Below are 18,027 nucleotides of genomic sequence, written 5' to 3' on the forward strand. Positions count from 1 at the left end.
TCGAAATTTTTTTGAGTTGAATATTAATTAATTTACTTTAGCTCGTTAAGAATTCGAACATAATTCAAACTCGAATCCTACTCCATTCAAATTAAATATTAATTGAATTTTAACTTAATCAAACTCAAATAATTTATAATTTGTTTGATTTCATTTACAACCTAATAAAACCTATCTTTATTTAGAGATCAATTTCAAGGGAAATGATCACGTGCTGCGCTTTAATATACGGTTAAAAAAAAGCGCTATCGATTTTGTTATTATTTAAACAAAAAAGTCGATAAAAAATTATCGGAAACAATATTATTTTTACCGGTTTTGTTATTATTGGACGTTTTATCGGGTTTGTTAACAAAATCGGTAAATCGCTACCGGTTTTGTTATTGTTGGGCACTTTACCGAAAATATTAAAAAGTCTTGATGTTTTAGGTAGAAATAATAATGTTTTAGGTAATTTTTACCCATTTTGTTATTTAATAACAAAACCAGTAACACCTTTTTAGCCGTATATTAATAGTGTCACACTGTAGAACTTTCTCAATTTCAACTTTAAATATAATAACATTTTGAAGAAAAAATCCTAAGCAGGTCTTTATCCATTCTGTCATAATCATTTTTTTTGAAAAATAACTAAATTTTATTTTAAAAGATGTTTTTAGGTATTCGACCTACCCAACTCAAAGGTCGATGACGGCTCTTTTCCATTTTATTCAAATTAATTCCAAATCAAAGCTGTTATAACCATTTTTTGAAAAATAATTAAATATTATTTAGAAAATGATTATGACTCATTATTTTTAGTATCTAGTTGTGTATCTCTTGGCATTCTTCCAAATGATTCAGATATCATGTATAGTTTCTTTTTCTCATTTCCTTTCCCTTTGTCTTTAGTGTAACTTTATTTATTCCAATTTTCACTATATCAAACCTCAAAGATTAAACCATAGCATATATATATATATATAAAGCTCTTTGATGAATATTATAAGTTCCTGGTGCATTCTATCTAACCCATGCATGAAACCAATCAATTGAGTATCAGTATTGGCTCTGCAAAAGTAAACTGAGATAAACCCACAATTTCTTTGTCTTTTCCTTCACCTTCTTTCCTTGTTCTTATTCTGCTGTATTTCCATGATGTCTCCAGCAAAACCAGGTAGTTCTAAAGAAGAAACTCAAAAGAGTGGCAACAGAAAAACAAGTTCATCAAGGACACAAGAGCAAACCCTAAAGTGTCCCAGATGTGAATCTCCCAACATAAAGTTTTGTTACTTCAACAACTACAGTCTCTCTCAGCCCAGGCATTTCTGCAAGACTTGTAGGAGGTACTGGACTAAAGGTGGTTCCCTGCGTAACGTGCCCATAGGCGGTGGTAGCCGGAAGAACAAGAAGATGAAACCGTCTTCAAGGCTGTCAGGTGAGTCCAGAGCCTCCGCTTCAGCTTCAGAAATGGGTGGATTGAAGTTCCTTCATGAGCTTTCTCCTGCCGTGGATTTTCAGCTCGGTGGGTTGTCGTTTCCTAGGTTTAACCCTTCACCAGCAACTGGTATTTACAACCAGTTTGTTTCATTTGGAGATGGGAATAGTCCTTCTTTATGTCTTGATCCATCGGGAAGCTCGAGTTCTTTCATGGGGTTTAGTAATTATCCCAACTGTGACCTTAGTTGTGCAATTCAGGAGGTGGAATCTTCGTTGAATGTTAACAGTAGTCTTGCTTCTTCAATCGAGTTTTTAAGTTCCATAAACCAATATTTACACTGGAAGTTGCAGCAGCAAAGATTAGCTATGCTCTTTTATGGTGAGAATCAAAAGGAAAATAGCAGCACCACTGCTTATTCAGCTCCGGTACTCGATGAGAACCAAGCACAAAAGCCATTGCCCATTTTGTTCCAGAATATGGAGGTTTCAAAAGCTGAAAACATTTCGGCCGCTGGGACTCCAAGGAAAGACACAAGCAATGAATGGTTCTTGGGGAATTCTTATGCTGCACCAGTAACTCAAACTCCCACCAATAGCGGGAATGGCAATGATAATACAAGCTGCAACTGGAACGGGGTTCAACCGTGGAATGATCTGCATCAGTACAGCACGTTGCTCTAAAAACGTGAATGATACATGAAGGCAACAAAAGGAAGAAAACTAATATATTTTCTACAAAAAGAACCCATTTAGTTAATCATCTGTTTAATATCTTTCATTGGGTTCTTTCAGTTATCAACATGTAAAAGAGTGAGATTTTGGGGTTTTTTTTTACCGTCATTCACTTAATCACTATATAATTTTCCATTTTATTTCCACTAATTGTTTGTGTTTGATATATGGTAAAATTAAATGTGTTTTTTAAAGACTCAATCTATCGATAGATATCGTTTGGGTGGGTAACTGTTTGCGTTGAAGACATTGATATGGCATTTGTTTGAGGCGCCTCAAATATCTTTTGTCTGTAATATTTTTTTTTAACACACGTTTACTAATATTTCCCGAAATAACATTATTTAGTTGATGTGGCACAAAGACGCATTTTCGGGGACACGTTTTCACGGGATTCTGATGACTCGGATGCCACATGTGGAAGGCACATCTCCGGAGACGCGCCTTCCATTAAATGTCATAAATGCTCCCATCCGTTTTTCCCCAACTACCCATCCTCCTCCCCTATATAAACTCCCTCAACCCTACCTTATTCTTCACACCAAAATCATCTTCTCTTCTCTTATATAACTCAAATTCTTCAACTATTTGAGTTTTAAATTTCTTATTAGTGGTAAAAAATTTATTTTTAAGTTAGTATTTTTTTAAATAGTTTTATATTTTATAGTAATATAATTATATAAATATTATTTTTATTAAAATAATATTTATATAATTATTATTTATTTAAATTTATTAATTAATTATATTTTGTGCTAATTATATTTTTTTTTGTCTACAGTTATAATGGAAAGTGAAATGTTGATGCGATTGGATGCTGACCATATCTCCAAACATTTATAATATTTATTATAAAAAATTAATTATTAATTTTAAAATATTATAATCATTCTACCTTCTAAGTAGAGAAAAAATGTTAAATTAAACAAATTAAAATGGTTGTCCCTTGTTCCCATATATAATGGGGTAAGGGGAGGTAAGATAGTAGGCTGCCCCCAACACCAGGTTGAGAGCAGCTTCCGTAGAAGACCTCCGAATTATGAAATGCCCTCGTGGGACTCGATCCCACGACCTCAAGGTTAAGAACATTGTGCTCTACCAACTGAGCTGGATAATCATCTCTTAAATTAAACAAATTAAAAGTAAGACTAAATTGATAAAATATGTAACTATTAAATATTAAATGTGTAATTATACTAATTTTATTAACTTATGCATCAATATTTTCTTTAAATATTGATAACAAATGACTAGATTGATAACATTTAAATAATTAATTGATAAAATTAATAGATTGATAATAAAAAAATAATAGATATATAACAATACGTGTAATATTATAATTTCATACATTTAAAAAATACATTCGATAATTCTTAAATTATAATCGAAACACTTTACATAACATATTAATTATTTATAATAATAATAAAAATAAAATATTTATTATTAAAACAAATACCAGTGTGGCATCTAACTCAGCAGAACCCAAATTGAAGGCGCGTTCCCGGGGATGCGCCTTCCACACGTAGCATCCGAGTCATCAGAATCTCGTGAAAGAGAGTCCCCGGAGATGCGTCTTTGCGCCACGTCAGCCGAAAGGGTGTTACTTCGAGAAATATTAGTTAACAAGTGTTAAAAAGAGAATATTACAGATAAAAAGTGTCAGTTAAGTAAATGCGCTTTGTTTGATCTTGAGTCAGTGTCCAAAACTCTCAGTGACTCGGTACTGTCTCACTCAATTTTCTCTCCCTACTAAATTAAGGAACCGAGTGAGACTCAGGCTGATCGAGGCCACTGAACAATGTCAGTTTGTCACCATATAAATGAAACACCACGAGCTGCTGGAGTAGCTGCTCCGCTCAAGCCCCCCTCTTCCTTGCCTTAGCCTAGCCTTGCAGTGTTTAAGCCTGTCACTGCTTTCCCTCTCTCGATGCCGAGAGCTCTTAAATAATTCGTTGCAGTGTCTGTGATTTGGTATGTAAAAAAAGGTGGTGGTTTCTAAGTGAATTCAAGTAAAGACTGTCCACTCTAAAGAAATTAAAGAAAGTGAATGGTTTTTGGCTTAGGTTTTTAGTAGGGTCTTTGAGATGGGTTCGAGCCCCTACTGATCGTCAGCATTGTTGGTGATTGGTCCGATCGAGAGACAGATAAAGCTTTGCTTCTGCCTTTTGCAGTTTGCCCCATCTGTTTTTTTCTCTTTACTTTTTCACCATTTTATATGAGAAAAATTATGGTTCCATATCTTGTAAAACATTACCCTAGCTAGTCTTAAGCCTCCTCCATTCATTCTGTAGACAAAAAATATTATTAATATTATTTATTATTATTATTAATATTTTTATTATTTTGCAGGGCCCAATTCCAACAACCTTCACTACTCCCAAAACATTTATAACCACCTTAACTTCAACTCCTCACCTCACGATTTCGCTTTGGACTTGGGGTCCTCGTTTTGGATATAAATAAATGCGTGCATAGATGATAACGTGGGAGGTGGCTCCGAGTATTGCTGCAAAAGCACATAGATAGATCATATCTTAAGAAATATTAGGAGAAAAGCAACACCAATAAACATTTGCATTGTAAATCTACGAATCTAGGAGCCGAAAAGCGCTCAATATTAGTTTCAGATGCAACATGCATTTTGGCTGCACAAATATATTGAAGAACATTGAGCTTAGTCTTCACCAATCTGAAAAGACTGTTATCTGAAATTTGGCCTACACGTTTCGTTTCTTTCAATTTAATCCCTTTTTAAAAAGTCAATTTATTTATTTATTTTTCTTTTTCCTTTTTAAATACTATATATTATTATTATATTTATGTTATTTACTTTAACATCTATATATATATATTAGAGAAAATAACCTCAGTGACCAAAAATCCCATATAATATACGATTTTAACCAACTTTTTCCGGATTTGCCAAAATGACCAACAAAATCGCAATGCGATCGCTAATTCGCAACGCGATCTCCATTATCGCAAATTCGCGTTGCATTTTCGCAATGCGATAGTTGAAAATCGCGTTGCGATGGTCTACAGTATCGTTGCGATTTTCCCAATTCGCAATGCGAATAAGTAAATCGCAACGCGAATTGGGAAAATCGCAATGCGAATAAGTAAATCGCAACGCGAATTGGGAAAACCGCAATGCGATACTGACTATCGCAATGCGATAATAAAAAATCGCAACGAGATACTTACTTTCGCAACGCGATACTGACTTTCGCAACGCGATAATACATAATCGCAATGCGATTTTCAAAGCGCCATTAGTATCCTGGCCAAGTATTTTATTTTTAAATTCCAAACATGAATATTAATATATTGGAACACTGAACTGTCCACAGTATATCCCGTAATCGCAACTCATAACCTAAAACCTAAAATCACAACTCAGTCCCATCTCCATCTCTCACTCTCTCACCCATCTCCGACGAAATTCGTCCCCATCTCCGGCGAAATCCGTCTATCTCCATCTCTCAGAGCCACCCTCACAATCAGAAATGGAAAATCAACCAAATCAACCAACGAGGGTTAGTTTTTTTAATTATTTTCTTTTTGAAATTTTTGCATTATTATTAGGTTTTTCATATTGAAATTGATGATAAGTTTACTGGTAATTTCAATAATAGATTAACCATTTCACTTAGATTGCTTATTAAATCAACCAAGAATCGCAACGCGAAATACAAATCGCAACGCGATTTTAGTTTCGCGTTGCGATTCTCTCGTTGCGATAGTCATTTTCGTGTTGCGATTTTCATTTTCAGAAACTATTCTTCTTCTGCAAATTGAAACTTGAATGAATTGCATTACTTCAACCAAAAAACAAAGACAAATACGAAATTCATAGTGTTGCATATTTAAGTTTGAAGAATAAACTACTACTATTTATGTTTATTGTTTTTGGTATATCTTCACAGTGTAGTTTTTGGTATATCTAATTTAGTATGTTTATTGTTTTTGTAGAACTTTTATTCGGCTCAATTGACCTTGAGAAATAAAGTCAGCCTGGCCAAAACAATTGCGTCGAAGCTTTCACCTGCACAAAGAAAAATGTTTGAGGATATATGCTTCGGGCCATGGCTGAAAGTACAACATCCCGGTGGAGATGCGATGTTGACACACCTGTTTCTTCAAACCATGACTAGCGATCTACCAGAGACTATACAACGTCGTGATGAAGAGATATGGTTTGATTTTCCACCGGCGTATACGTGTTTTGGGCGGGAGGAGTTTTGCTTAATCACCGGTCTACGCTTCGGACACGATGATGTAGGTCGGTACACTAGACACATTACCCGCTCATCATGGCTATCCCGGGTTTTTCCTGAGCTAGAGAGGCCGAGTCTACACGTAGAAGACCTGACAAGATTTTTGAATAATAAAGATGGTTTTACTCGGATGGATGACGTCGACGTTGTCCGAGTATGCCTTCTAATTCTTTTGCATGCCGGCTTTTTAGGCAGAGAGGCCAGACAACCTATTCCAAATGATCTAATCAAATTGGTAGAAGACCTAAATGCGTGGAACCTGTTTCCGTGGGGCTCGTATTTATGGAAAGCTACATGGAATAAGTTATCGTCTGCATTGGATGATCGAAAAAGTTTGCATGGCGATGGTTCCAAATACACTTTGACAGGCTTTATTTGGGCCTTTAAGGTAAGAATTTTTATATGATGTTTCCAAAATTATAAGTAATTATTTAACAATTACTAATGTTTGTTATTATATTGTTTGTAGATTTGGATATTTGAGGCCTTTCCCGCCATGAAGACATATGCAATAAAAACTTCAAATGATATTCCCAGGGCTATTTCCTGGAAGAGGAAACAAACCTTGCAATGGGAAGATTTACTACGGTATACGACAATAAATAATGTAAGTTAACATAAATACTACCATATGTTTATAAACAAGTTATTACTAGTACACGTTTAACTTTGTTTGAGCTTTTATATTGTTAGGAGGCCAACACTCCTCTACAGAGGCTGACACCCACGGAAGCTGAGCTTACCACTGATTGGTGGCAAGCTAGTAAGCGTTTTTTTGATGGAACGGTTGATGAGCAGCCTCCACTTCGGGAGCCATCACCTCGCCCAGAGCTATCACCTCACCCAGAGCCATCATCTGATCGACCCGGCTATACACCTCCACAATGAAAGCCATCACCTATTCTGTCACATCATCGAGCCTCTTCTCCACCATCACCGCAAGATAGGCGACTGGCAAAGATGCCACGACGTTTATCTCCCTGTTCTCCACCTCAACGGGATGAGTTAGGGGAGTTACGTGATGAGGTCAATGCCTTGCGTGAGGAGGTCGGTACTTTACGCAAAGACGATGGTGCATGGCGTGTTGAGGTGTCTACATTACGCGGTGAGGTAGCCGCTCTACGTGAGATGGTAGCATCGTTGCAGAATGAGGTTCATACTCTACGCAACGAGGTAAGTTTAAGATTTTTCATACTCGTAATTCATTCGGTTGCTGCCAATACTGCTAAACTGTTTTTGTTAGTATTTGTTTTTGGTTTTGTTTTGTCTTTTGGTTAAAGTAATGCAATCCATTCAAGTTTCAATTTGCAGAAGAAGAATAGTTTACTTTCGCAACACGAAAATGACTATCGCAACGCGGAAATGGCTATCGCAATGCGAAATGAAAATCGCAACGACAAAATCGCAACGCGAAATGAAAACCGCAATGCGATTTGTGTTTCGCGTTGCGATTTTGTCGTTGCGATTTCATTTCGCATTGCGATTTTGTCGTTGCGATTTTCATTTCGCATTGCGATAGCCATTTCCGTGTTGCGATAGTCATTTTGCGTTGCGATTTTAAGTTTCGTGTTGCGAAAGTAAACTATTCTTCTTCTGGAATGTTTATATATGTTGTCCTTTTAAATGTTTATATAAGTGCTTACTTCTGGAATGTTATCTGAGCATTTTGTGAACTATGATAGAATAATGATTTGGGTGAATACAATGCTAGTTTGAAACATATTTGTCTTTGTTTAATATCATGTCTGTTTATTTACTGATTTATGTATTAATTTTTTTAGCGGCCCGATAAGGTGGATGCTTTACGTCGGGTTTTCCTTGCACGACGGAGTTCACGCATCAGACGGCGTGGACGTGCTATTACGTCTCCGTTCACCCCAATGGTGCGAAGACTCCGCAAGAAGAAGCCCGACTCACCGGTCATCCCTCAAGAGTCCCCTCCAATCGTTCAAGAGGCCCCTATTCTCCCTCAAGATTCCCCCCACCGTTCAAGAGGCCACTATCATCGTTGAAGAGGTCCCTCCCACCATTCCAGAGCCCGATTCACATGGGGTAATATATCGAAGTATTGAGAAACCCCCACCGGTTCCGGACATGATGGCTGAGAGTTGGCTCTCGTATGAGTTACCGGCTAGTACCCTTCCGGTATCTGAAGTGGAGAGGAGACAACTACCGGAAACAATTGTGGATAATACCCTTTGGGCTAAGACCGCAGTTGATTTTTATCTACATGAGCGGAGCCAAGGGTGTTACACTGACATCAGCAAACTCAACGATGAAATGTTTTTGTTGCTTGATCGGTCTTGGTGGGGTGTGCTATTAGGGGTTGAAGACAGTGGCTATTTGGATGGGGAGGTAAGTCTTATATTTGTCTTATATATTTTTGATTAATTTGTTTAAAAATTAATGTAATTCACTAATATATGTATTTTTTTGTAAAACAGCATATCGATGCGTGGGTGTCACGTCTACTAATAATAAGGAAGCTTAGGAAAAATAAAAAAAATTCGCTATATACAATAATGCCGACGGCTTTTCACACAGTTCACTTGAAGAATCAACGAGATGAATCATTTTTGTTGGGCAATGGACAAGCTAAACTTTATCCTGCATGGTGGGAGGTCGATAAGGTTAGTGTTTATTTTTTAAATTTTTTAAAGGTGTTCATAAATAAGTGCGCAAATAAATGAATTATTACTTATGATCGCAGGTGTTTATCCCTGTTTTGGAACTTCGTCACTGGCTTCTCGTCCAACTTCAACTCCCATCCCTGAAGATAATAGTGTATGACAGCATGATCAATTACATATCACTGTCTGATTTGAGAGATATTTTCAAGGGATGGAGCTCTCATTTGGCTAAATTCTTGGATGGGATTAAGTATTGGAGTCATTCTGGACACAAGAAGCCAAAGAAGTTCAATGTCACAGTTGTCAGAGACGAGACCGCGCCACAGCAATCGCCGGGAGCCAGAGGGGATTGTGGTCCTCTCGTATGCCTTTGCTTGGCGCGTTTGACGACGGGAAGCACAGAGTTTTTACCTCCCACCGATAGGGATAGAGCTGCAGTAGGCTTGTGGTTTCAGCATTATATGACTAGAGCAATATATTCGAGACGCTGCCTACCTGCATCCGCGTTATGAAAGTGTCCATTGTTAATTGGTAAGTCAAATGCAAGTTTTGTTAACAAATATACTCCTTTTGGTTTGAAAATGTTTGGTTAAGTACCTAGAATTCAATAATTTGCTGTTTGTAGGTTTTAGATGTGTAGGAAGTCTTGTTTGAGCAAATGTTTGGTTTCTGCAGGTTAATCCTTAAGTGAGCTGCGTGAAATGGATGTACGGGGTCACAAAGTTGTTGATTCATTGATTCAATAATTGATGAAGAAATAAGAATTATTATTATTTTTTGATTGTTTAATTGATTTGTAAAAGATGATTTGTAAATGTTGATTTGTTTAATTGATGTGTACATAATTTGTGTTGAAATGTAATAGTTGATTTGTTGATTTTCAATCTGCTTTATGTTGAAGGCAAAACAGACTATCGCAACGCGAAATGGCTATCGCAACGAGAAAATCGCAATGCGAAATGAAAATCGCAATGCGAAATGAAAATCGCAACGAGAAAATCGCAATGCGATTTTCATTTCGCATTGCGATTTTCTCGTTGCGATAACCATTTTCGCGTTGCGATAGCCATTTTCGCGTTGCGATAGTCAAATGAATGTCTAATAAGTGATGACAACTGAACAGATCATAGCAATGTTCAAACTCAAGTTACTAATACATGCCTAACTGAAAATGTTAAAAGTGCACACATAAAATACACATAATGCAAGTTTTGTTAACATATATACTCCTTTTGGTTTGAAAATGTTTGGTTAAGTACCTAGAATTCAATAATAATTGTTAAAAGTTTATGCATGTTAATCCTCGTTGCCTTTTTCATTTCGCATTGCGATTCTATCGTTGCGATTTGCATTTCGCATTGCGATGGTCAAATGATTGCCTTTCGCAACGCGATTCTGACTTTTGCAACGAGATAATACAGAATCGCAATGCGAGTTTCAAAGTTCGCAACAGGTTTTAGTTTCGCAAGCCAAATTTTTTGTGTATGTATATATACGCAGCAGCAACAACTCATAACCTAAATCCCTAAATCGCAACTCATTCCATCTCCATCTATCACTCTCTCCGACGACATCCGTTCCAATATCCAACGACATCCTTCCCCATCCGGCAACAGGTCTTAGTTTCGCATCTCGTTTGTTTAGTTACAACCATGAAATCATCTAATGTTGATCATGTTTGGATAGATTTGTGTTTTGGAGGGTCATGGGAGAATGTTCATGGTGTTTTACAATATATGCCTTTACCCATGAATCTTCAACTAAAACTGTCATTAAAGAAGTTAACTTATGAAACCCTAATGTTACGTGTTTCAAAGAAATTGAATTTAGAGCCCCTAAGTGGATTTAGGCTATCTTATCAGAGAAATGGTAAAGTTTATTTGTTAACCGACAATGAAGATGTTGAATGATTCATTGCTTACATTAATGTTTCAAGTGATGATGTTACATTGTATATTGTTGAACCTAGAAGTAGTATTGTTGGGTCAGTAGCGGGTAGTAATCAACTAAGTGGGTCTCAAAACCCACAGCATTTCTCTAATCCAAATCCAAATCAACTTTCAGCACCAAATTCCGGTTTTCGTATTGACCAATTAGACGATGATGAGCCAAGAGAAAAAATTGTGAGTACTAGTCAGTATTCGAAATTTGATCTTGGTCAATACCCGGACTTTGATATTGGTCAATACACGGATTTTGATGATGTTTCAGAAGAAGAAACAGACCCTGCGTGTAATGATTTTGATATTGGTCAATACCCGAATTTTGATGATGAAACACCCGTTGCCGAGGAAGATGTTGTTGATGATAATGAGGAGGAAGTTACGACTGTGAATGAACATGTTGAACATCCATTCTGTAATTCATATAATCCTGAAGAAGAAAAAGAAGAAAAAGTCCCCGAAGAAAAGAAAATGCCACAGGAGTATAACTGGAATATGCCAGAATTACTTCAGTTACCGGAAGAAGAGTTGGCAAAGAAAGCAGTTGATTGTTACACAAAAGTTATTCGTATCAAGAAAGATGATTGTTTTGATACAAAGGAAAACTTGAAGATAGCTTTGTATACGAAATGTGTGGAAGATGGCTATCAACTAAAAGTTAACAAATCAAGCAAAGATCGTTTCGAAACAAGGTGTACGATTGACAAAAACTGTACGTGGCGTATGATTGCAAAGAGGATAAAAGATTGCACAATGTTTCAAGTTAGGACTTTTATTGATAAACATACATGTTCAAGAACCCAAGTTTTTCCTCACCATAGACAGGCAAACAAAAAGGTGTTGGGTGGTTTTCTGGCTGAGTTAATGTTTTTGAATGGCAGGGTATATCGGGGACATGAAATTATGACTGACATGAATGCTCGGTTCAAGATTAGTATATCATATTCTCAAGCTTGGAGAGCCAAATGTTATGCCTTGGAATTGTTGAGGGGGTCGCCAGAAGCATCGTTTGCCCAAATGCCGGCTTATTCTCACAATTTAAAGCTGAAAAATCCTGGGTCGGTAACTCATATCAAAACAGATAGAGATGGATGCTTTGAGTTGCTGTTTATCGCCATTGGTGCTGCGGTTAGTAAATCAATATAATTCTGTTGACTCATTTCTGTTAGTTACATGCATTTCACATTTAAATGATTATATTTCTTGTGTATATTATTTTGTAGATTCGTTCGTTTATTACTTGCATGCGCCCAGTTATTATAGTTGACGGAGCACATTTGAAAGGTCGATACCTTGGAGTAAACTTATTAGCAGTAGCTATGGATGCTAACAATGGGATATTGCCAATAGCTTACAGGGTTGGCAAATCTGAAACCTCTGATTCATGGACATGGTTTATGGGGCATCTTAGGGATTGCATAGGTCCTATTAGCAATCTGACAATCATATCCGATAGGGTAAACTCAATTGACAACGCTGTTAGAAGGTGTTTCCCAGATGCTTTTCATGGACTTTGTGGTGTTCATTTGTATAGAAATCTAAAATCAAGGTCTGCTGGTATAAAAAAGCACAAATGGACATACTGGAAGGCTGTAAAGGCTTATCGGGAAGTGGATTTCAATAAGCATATAAACTGTTTAAGACGTGTTTTGCCTCAGTGTGCTCAAACACTAGAAGATGTCGGGTTTGAAAGATGGTCAAGAGTACATCAACTTGGAGCAAGATATGGTTTCATGACGTCTAATAGTGCAGAATCAATTAACGCTCTAAGTCGTCATTCCCGGAAATTACCCATTACTATGTTAATGGAGTTTTTTCGAGCCTCTATTCAACAGTGGTACTACAAGAAAAGAAACCATGCAGGTATTATTTCTTTGAATTCGTAACTTATCATATATTTTACTAAGTATTATTTATTTAAATTTACAGGAACATTGGAACATCGTGTTACACCATGGACTGAAAAAAAGATAACGAAACGTGTTGTGAAGTCAACGTCATGGAGAGTTGAACCATGTTCAAACACTTTGTTTGAAGTACTGGATAATAACTTAAATGGGCTTGTCGATCTAAATGCAAGGACGTATAGTTGTATGAAATGGCAAACATCTGGTTATCCATGTGGCCATGTTATAAAAGTTGCTCTTCATCTAAACCAAGATGATTCAAGCACATACGCTATGGATTGCTACACTACAGAAGCATATCGACAGACTTATGCCGAGATTGTCTACCCTATTTCACATCCTTCTGAGTGGGACATACCAGATGACTTACAAACAGTTTTGCCACCAGCCATGGACAGAAGGCTACCTGGCCGACCAAAAAGTCACGATCGTATACCGTCTAAGGGTGAAGAGAAGAAGAGATCGACATATAGTAGGTGCAAGGAAAGTGGTCATACAAGGTTGACATGTGGATCACCAGTGCCATCACAATCATCTTTTCCTCTACCAAAATATGGATCATCATCAAAATCCAAAGCTCATATGGTGTCAAGAAAAAGGCAATCAAAATCGCAATCATCTTTAAAATCCCAATCACAACTGGCTTCACCTTTTGGGACTGTTAACTTAGGTGATTTTTAAATGCAAACGTTGTATTATGTAGATTTTATGTGTGAACTTTTAACATTTTCAGTTAGGCATGTATTAGTAACTTGAGTTTGAAAATTGCTATGATCTGTTCCAGTTGTTATCACTTAATAGGTAATCATCTTAATGTCCATCGCAACGCGGAAATTACTATTGCAATGCGAAATGAAAATTGCAACGAGAGAATCACAATGCGAAATGAAGATCGCAACGCTAATTTCGCAATGCGAAATGAAAATCGCAACGAGGGAATCGCAATGCGAAATGAAAATCGCAACGCGAATTTAATTTCGCGTTGCGATTTTCATTTTCGCGTTGCGATTCTCTCGTTGCGATTTTCATTTCGCATTGCGATAGTACTTTTTGCCTTCAACATAATGCAGATTGAAATCAACAAAATCAACCATTACATTTCAATCAATTAAACAAGCACAAATAAGAATTATGTTAACATCAATTAAACAAATCAACTTTTACAAATCACCTTTTACAAATCAATTAAACAATCAAAAAATAAGCAATAATTATTAGAGAAAATAACACTTCTACTATTGAATCAACTTTTGCAGCCATACATCATTTTCACGCAGCTCACTTCTGAGATTAACCTGCATAAACCAAACATTTTCTCAAACAACACTTTCTACACATCTAAAACCTACAAACAGCAAATTATTGAATTCTAGGTACTTAACCAAACATTTTCAAACCACAAGCCTAAAAACATACCAATTGTTTATGGACATTTTTATAACGCGGATGCAGGTAGGCAGCGTCTCGTATATATCGATCTAGCCATATAATGTCGAAACCACAAGCCTACTGCAGCTCTATCTATATCGGTGGGAGGTAGACACTTTATACTTCCTGTGATCAAACGGTCCAACGCCAAGCATACGAGAGGACCACAATCCCCTCTGGGTCCTTTCGTTTGTTGTGGTGCGGTCTCGTCTCTGCTAATTGTAATATTGAGCTTCTTTGGCTTCTTGTTTCCAGAACGAGTCCAATAATTTATCGCATCCAAGTATTTAGCCAAATAAGAGCTACATCCCTTAATAATATCTCTTAAATCAGCCAATGATATGTAATTTATCATGCTGTCATATACTATTGCATTAAGGGATGGGATCTGAAGCTCAACGAGAAGCCAATGGTTACGTTCCAAAACAGGGATAAACACCTGCAATCATAAGTAATAATTCATTCATTTGCGCACTTATTTATGAATACATTTAAACTCAATCTAAAATAAACACTAACCTTATCGACCTCCCACCATGCAGGATAAAGTTTAGCTTGTCCATTGCCCAACGCAAATGATTCATCTCGTTGATTCTTCAAGTGAACGGCGTTAAAAGACGTCGGCATAATTGTATACCGTGTATTTCTTTTATTTTCCTTAAGTTTCCTAATTATTAGAAGACGTGACACACACGCATCGATATGATGTTTTACAAAAAAATACATATATTAGTAACTTACATAAATTTACAAAAAAAATAATCAAATGAAAATATAAGAAAAATATAAGACTTACCCCTCCATCGAAATAGCCATTGTCTTCGACCCCTAATAATACGCCCCACCAAGACCGATCAAGCAATAAATAGATATCATCATTGAGCTTGCATATGTCAGTGAAACACCCCTGGCTTCGCTCATGTAGATAAAAATCAACTGCGGTCTTAGCCCAAAGGGTGTTATCCAGAATTGTGTCCGGTAGTTGTTTCCTCTCCTCTTCAGATACCGGTATGGTACTGGCCGGTAACTCATACGAGAGCCAACTTGAATCCATCATGTCCGACACGTCAGAGGGTTTCTCAAGAATCCTACATATGACGCCATGTGAATCGGGCTCTTGAATGGTGGGAGGGACCTCTTCAACGATGACAGTGGCCTCTTGAACGGTGGGAGGGGACTCTCGAGGAATGATAGGGCCTCTTCAACGATAGGAGTGGACTCTTGAGGGATGATAGGCGAGTCGGGCTTCTTCTTGCGATGTCTTCGCACTATTGGGGTATACGGAGACTTAATAGCACGTGCACACCGTCTGATGCGTGAACTCTGTCGTGCAAGAAAAACCCGATGTAAAGCATCCACCTTATCGGTCCGCTAAATAAAAATACAAATATCAGTAAATAAACAGACATGATATTTAAACAGTGAAAACAAAGATAATTATATTTCAAACTTTCAACCAAAAGACAAAACAAAGACAAATACTAACTTCACAGTGTTAAAGTAAAAAGTTTAGCAGTTTTGGCAGAAACCGAATAAATTTACTAAGCAATCTAAGTGAAATGGTTAATTTAAGTGAAATTACGAGTAAATTTATCATCAAGTTAAATATGGAAAATCTTAAACTTACCTCGTTGCATAGAGTATGAACCTCATTTTACAACGATACTACCATCTCACGTAGAGCGGCAACCTCACCACGTAAAGTAGACACCTCCACACGCCATGCACCATCGTTATCGCGTAGAGTACCGATCTCCTCACGCAAGGCATTGACCTCATCACGTAACTCCCTTGACTCATCCCGTGGAGGTGGAGAATAGGGAGATAGAAGTCGTGGCATCTTTGTCGGTCGCCTATCATGAGGTGATGGTGGAGAAGAGACTCGATGATGTGACGGGATAGGTGATGCCTCTCGTTGTAGAGGTGTATAGTCGGGTCGATCAGGTGATGGCTCTGGGTGAGGTGATGGCTCTCGAAGTGGAGGAAGTGGAGGTTGCTCATCATTCGTGCCATCAAAAAAACGCTGACTAGCTTGCCAACAATCAGTGGCAAGCTCAGCCTCCGTGGGTGTCAGTCTCATTAATGGAGTGTTGGCCTCCTAAAAATATAAAAACTAAAACAAAGTTAAACGTCTACTATTAATAACTTGTTTATATATGATAGTATTTGTGTTAACTTACATTATTTATTGTCGCATATGGTATTAAGTCTTCCCAATCCAACATACGTTTCCTCTTCCAGGAAATAACCCTAGGAATATCATCTGAGGATTTTAATGCATATGTCCGCATGCTGGGGAAAGCCTCGAATATCCAAATCTACAAACAATATAATAACAAACATTAGTAATTGTTAAATAATTAATTATAATTTTGAAAACATTATATAGAAATTCTTACCTTAAAGGCCCAAACAAAGCCTGACAAAGTGTATTTTGACCCATCGCCCCGCAAACTTTTGCGGTCATCAAAGGCAGACGACAACTTAGTCTAGGTAGCTTTCCATATATACGAACCCCACGGAAACAGATTCCATGCATTTAGGTCCTCTACCAATAATATTAGCTCCTGAGGAATAGGTTGTCTGGCCTCTCTGCCTAAAAAGCCGGCATACAAAAGTAGTAGAAGGCATACTCGGACAACATCGACGTCATTCATTCGAGTAAAACCATCTTTCTTATTAAACAATTTCTTCATGTCGTCGACGTGTAAGTTCGGCTTCTCTATTGACTCATCAGGAAAAACCCTGAATAACCATGATGGGCGGGTGATATGACGAGTGTACCGGCCTACATCATCGTGTCCGAATCGTAGACCAGTGATTAAGAAGAACTCCTTCCGCCCAAAACAAGTATACGCCGGTGGAAAATGAAACCATATCTCTTCCTCACCACGTTGTATACTGTCGGGTAGATCGCTAGTCATGGTCTGAAGCCACAAATGGGTCAAACTAGCATCTCCACCCGGATGTTGTACTCTCAGCCATGGCCCGAAGCAGGTTTCTTCAAACAATTTTCTTTGTGCAGGTGAAAGCTTCGAAGCAATTGTAGTGGCTAGGCTAACTTTATTCCTTAATGTCAATGAAGCCGAAAAAAATTTCTACAAAAAAACAATAAACATACCAAGTTAGATATACCAAAAATTACATTGTCAAGATATACCAAAAACAAAATAATAAACATAAATAGTAGTTTATTCTTGAAACTAAAATTTGCAACACTGTTTTTGTCTTTTGGTTGAAATGAAAATCGCAACGAGATAATGAGAATCGCAACGCGGAAATGACTATCGCAACGAGAGAATCGCAACGCGAAATGACTATCGCGACGCGAAATGAAAATCGCAACCGCGAAATAAAAATCGCAACGCGAAATGAAAATCGCAACGCGAAATGAAAATCGCAATGCGATTTTGGTTTCGTGTTGCGATTTTTATTTCGCGTTGCGATAGTTATTTCCGCGTTGCGATTTTCATTCTCGAAACTATTCTTCTTCTGCATTACTTCAACCAAAAGACAAAGCAAAGACAAATACTAACTTCACAGGCTAAACAGTTTAGCAGTATTGGCAGCAATCGAATGAATTTAATAAGAAATCTAAGTGAAATGGTTAATCTATTATTGAAATTACCAGTAAACTTATCATCAATCTCAATATGAAAAACCTAAAATAATGCAAAATTTCCAA

The 18,027-nt window shown here is 37.2% G+C and overlaps 1 protein-coding gene across 1 annotated transcript; it reads left to right on the forward strand.

The window, feature by feature from the left end:
* The first annotated feature begins 1,007 nt into the window (after positions 1-1,007).
* Positions 1,008-2,100, forward strand: LOC120195600 (dof zinc finger protein DOF5.7-like). The gene has a single exon (XM_039197574.1). The coding sequence runs from the start codon at positions 1,135-1,137 to the stop codon at positions 2,098-2,100; it is 966 nt and encodes a 321-aa protein (XP_039053505.1). The 5' UTR covers positions 1,008-1,134.
* The last annotated feature ends 15,927 nt before the right edge of the window (positions 2,101-18,027 follow it).

The sequence above is a fragment of the Hibiscus syriacus genome, unplaced genomic scaffold, assembly GCF_006381635.1.
Source record: "Hibiscus syriacus cultivar Baekdansim isolate YM2019G1 unplaced genomic scaffold, ASM638163v2 tig00117016_pilon, whole genome shotgun sequence".
Taxonomy (NCBI): domain Eukaryota; kingdom Viridiplantae; phylum Streptophyta; class Magnoliopsida; order Malvales; family Malvaceae; genus Hibiscus; species Hibiscus syriacus.

Excerpts from the sequence above, each read along its gene's own strand:
- LOC120195600 (XM_039197574.1), top strand. The coding sequence starts at position 1,135 with ATGATGTCTCCAGCAAAACCAGGTAGTTCTAAAGAAGAAACTCAAAAG.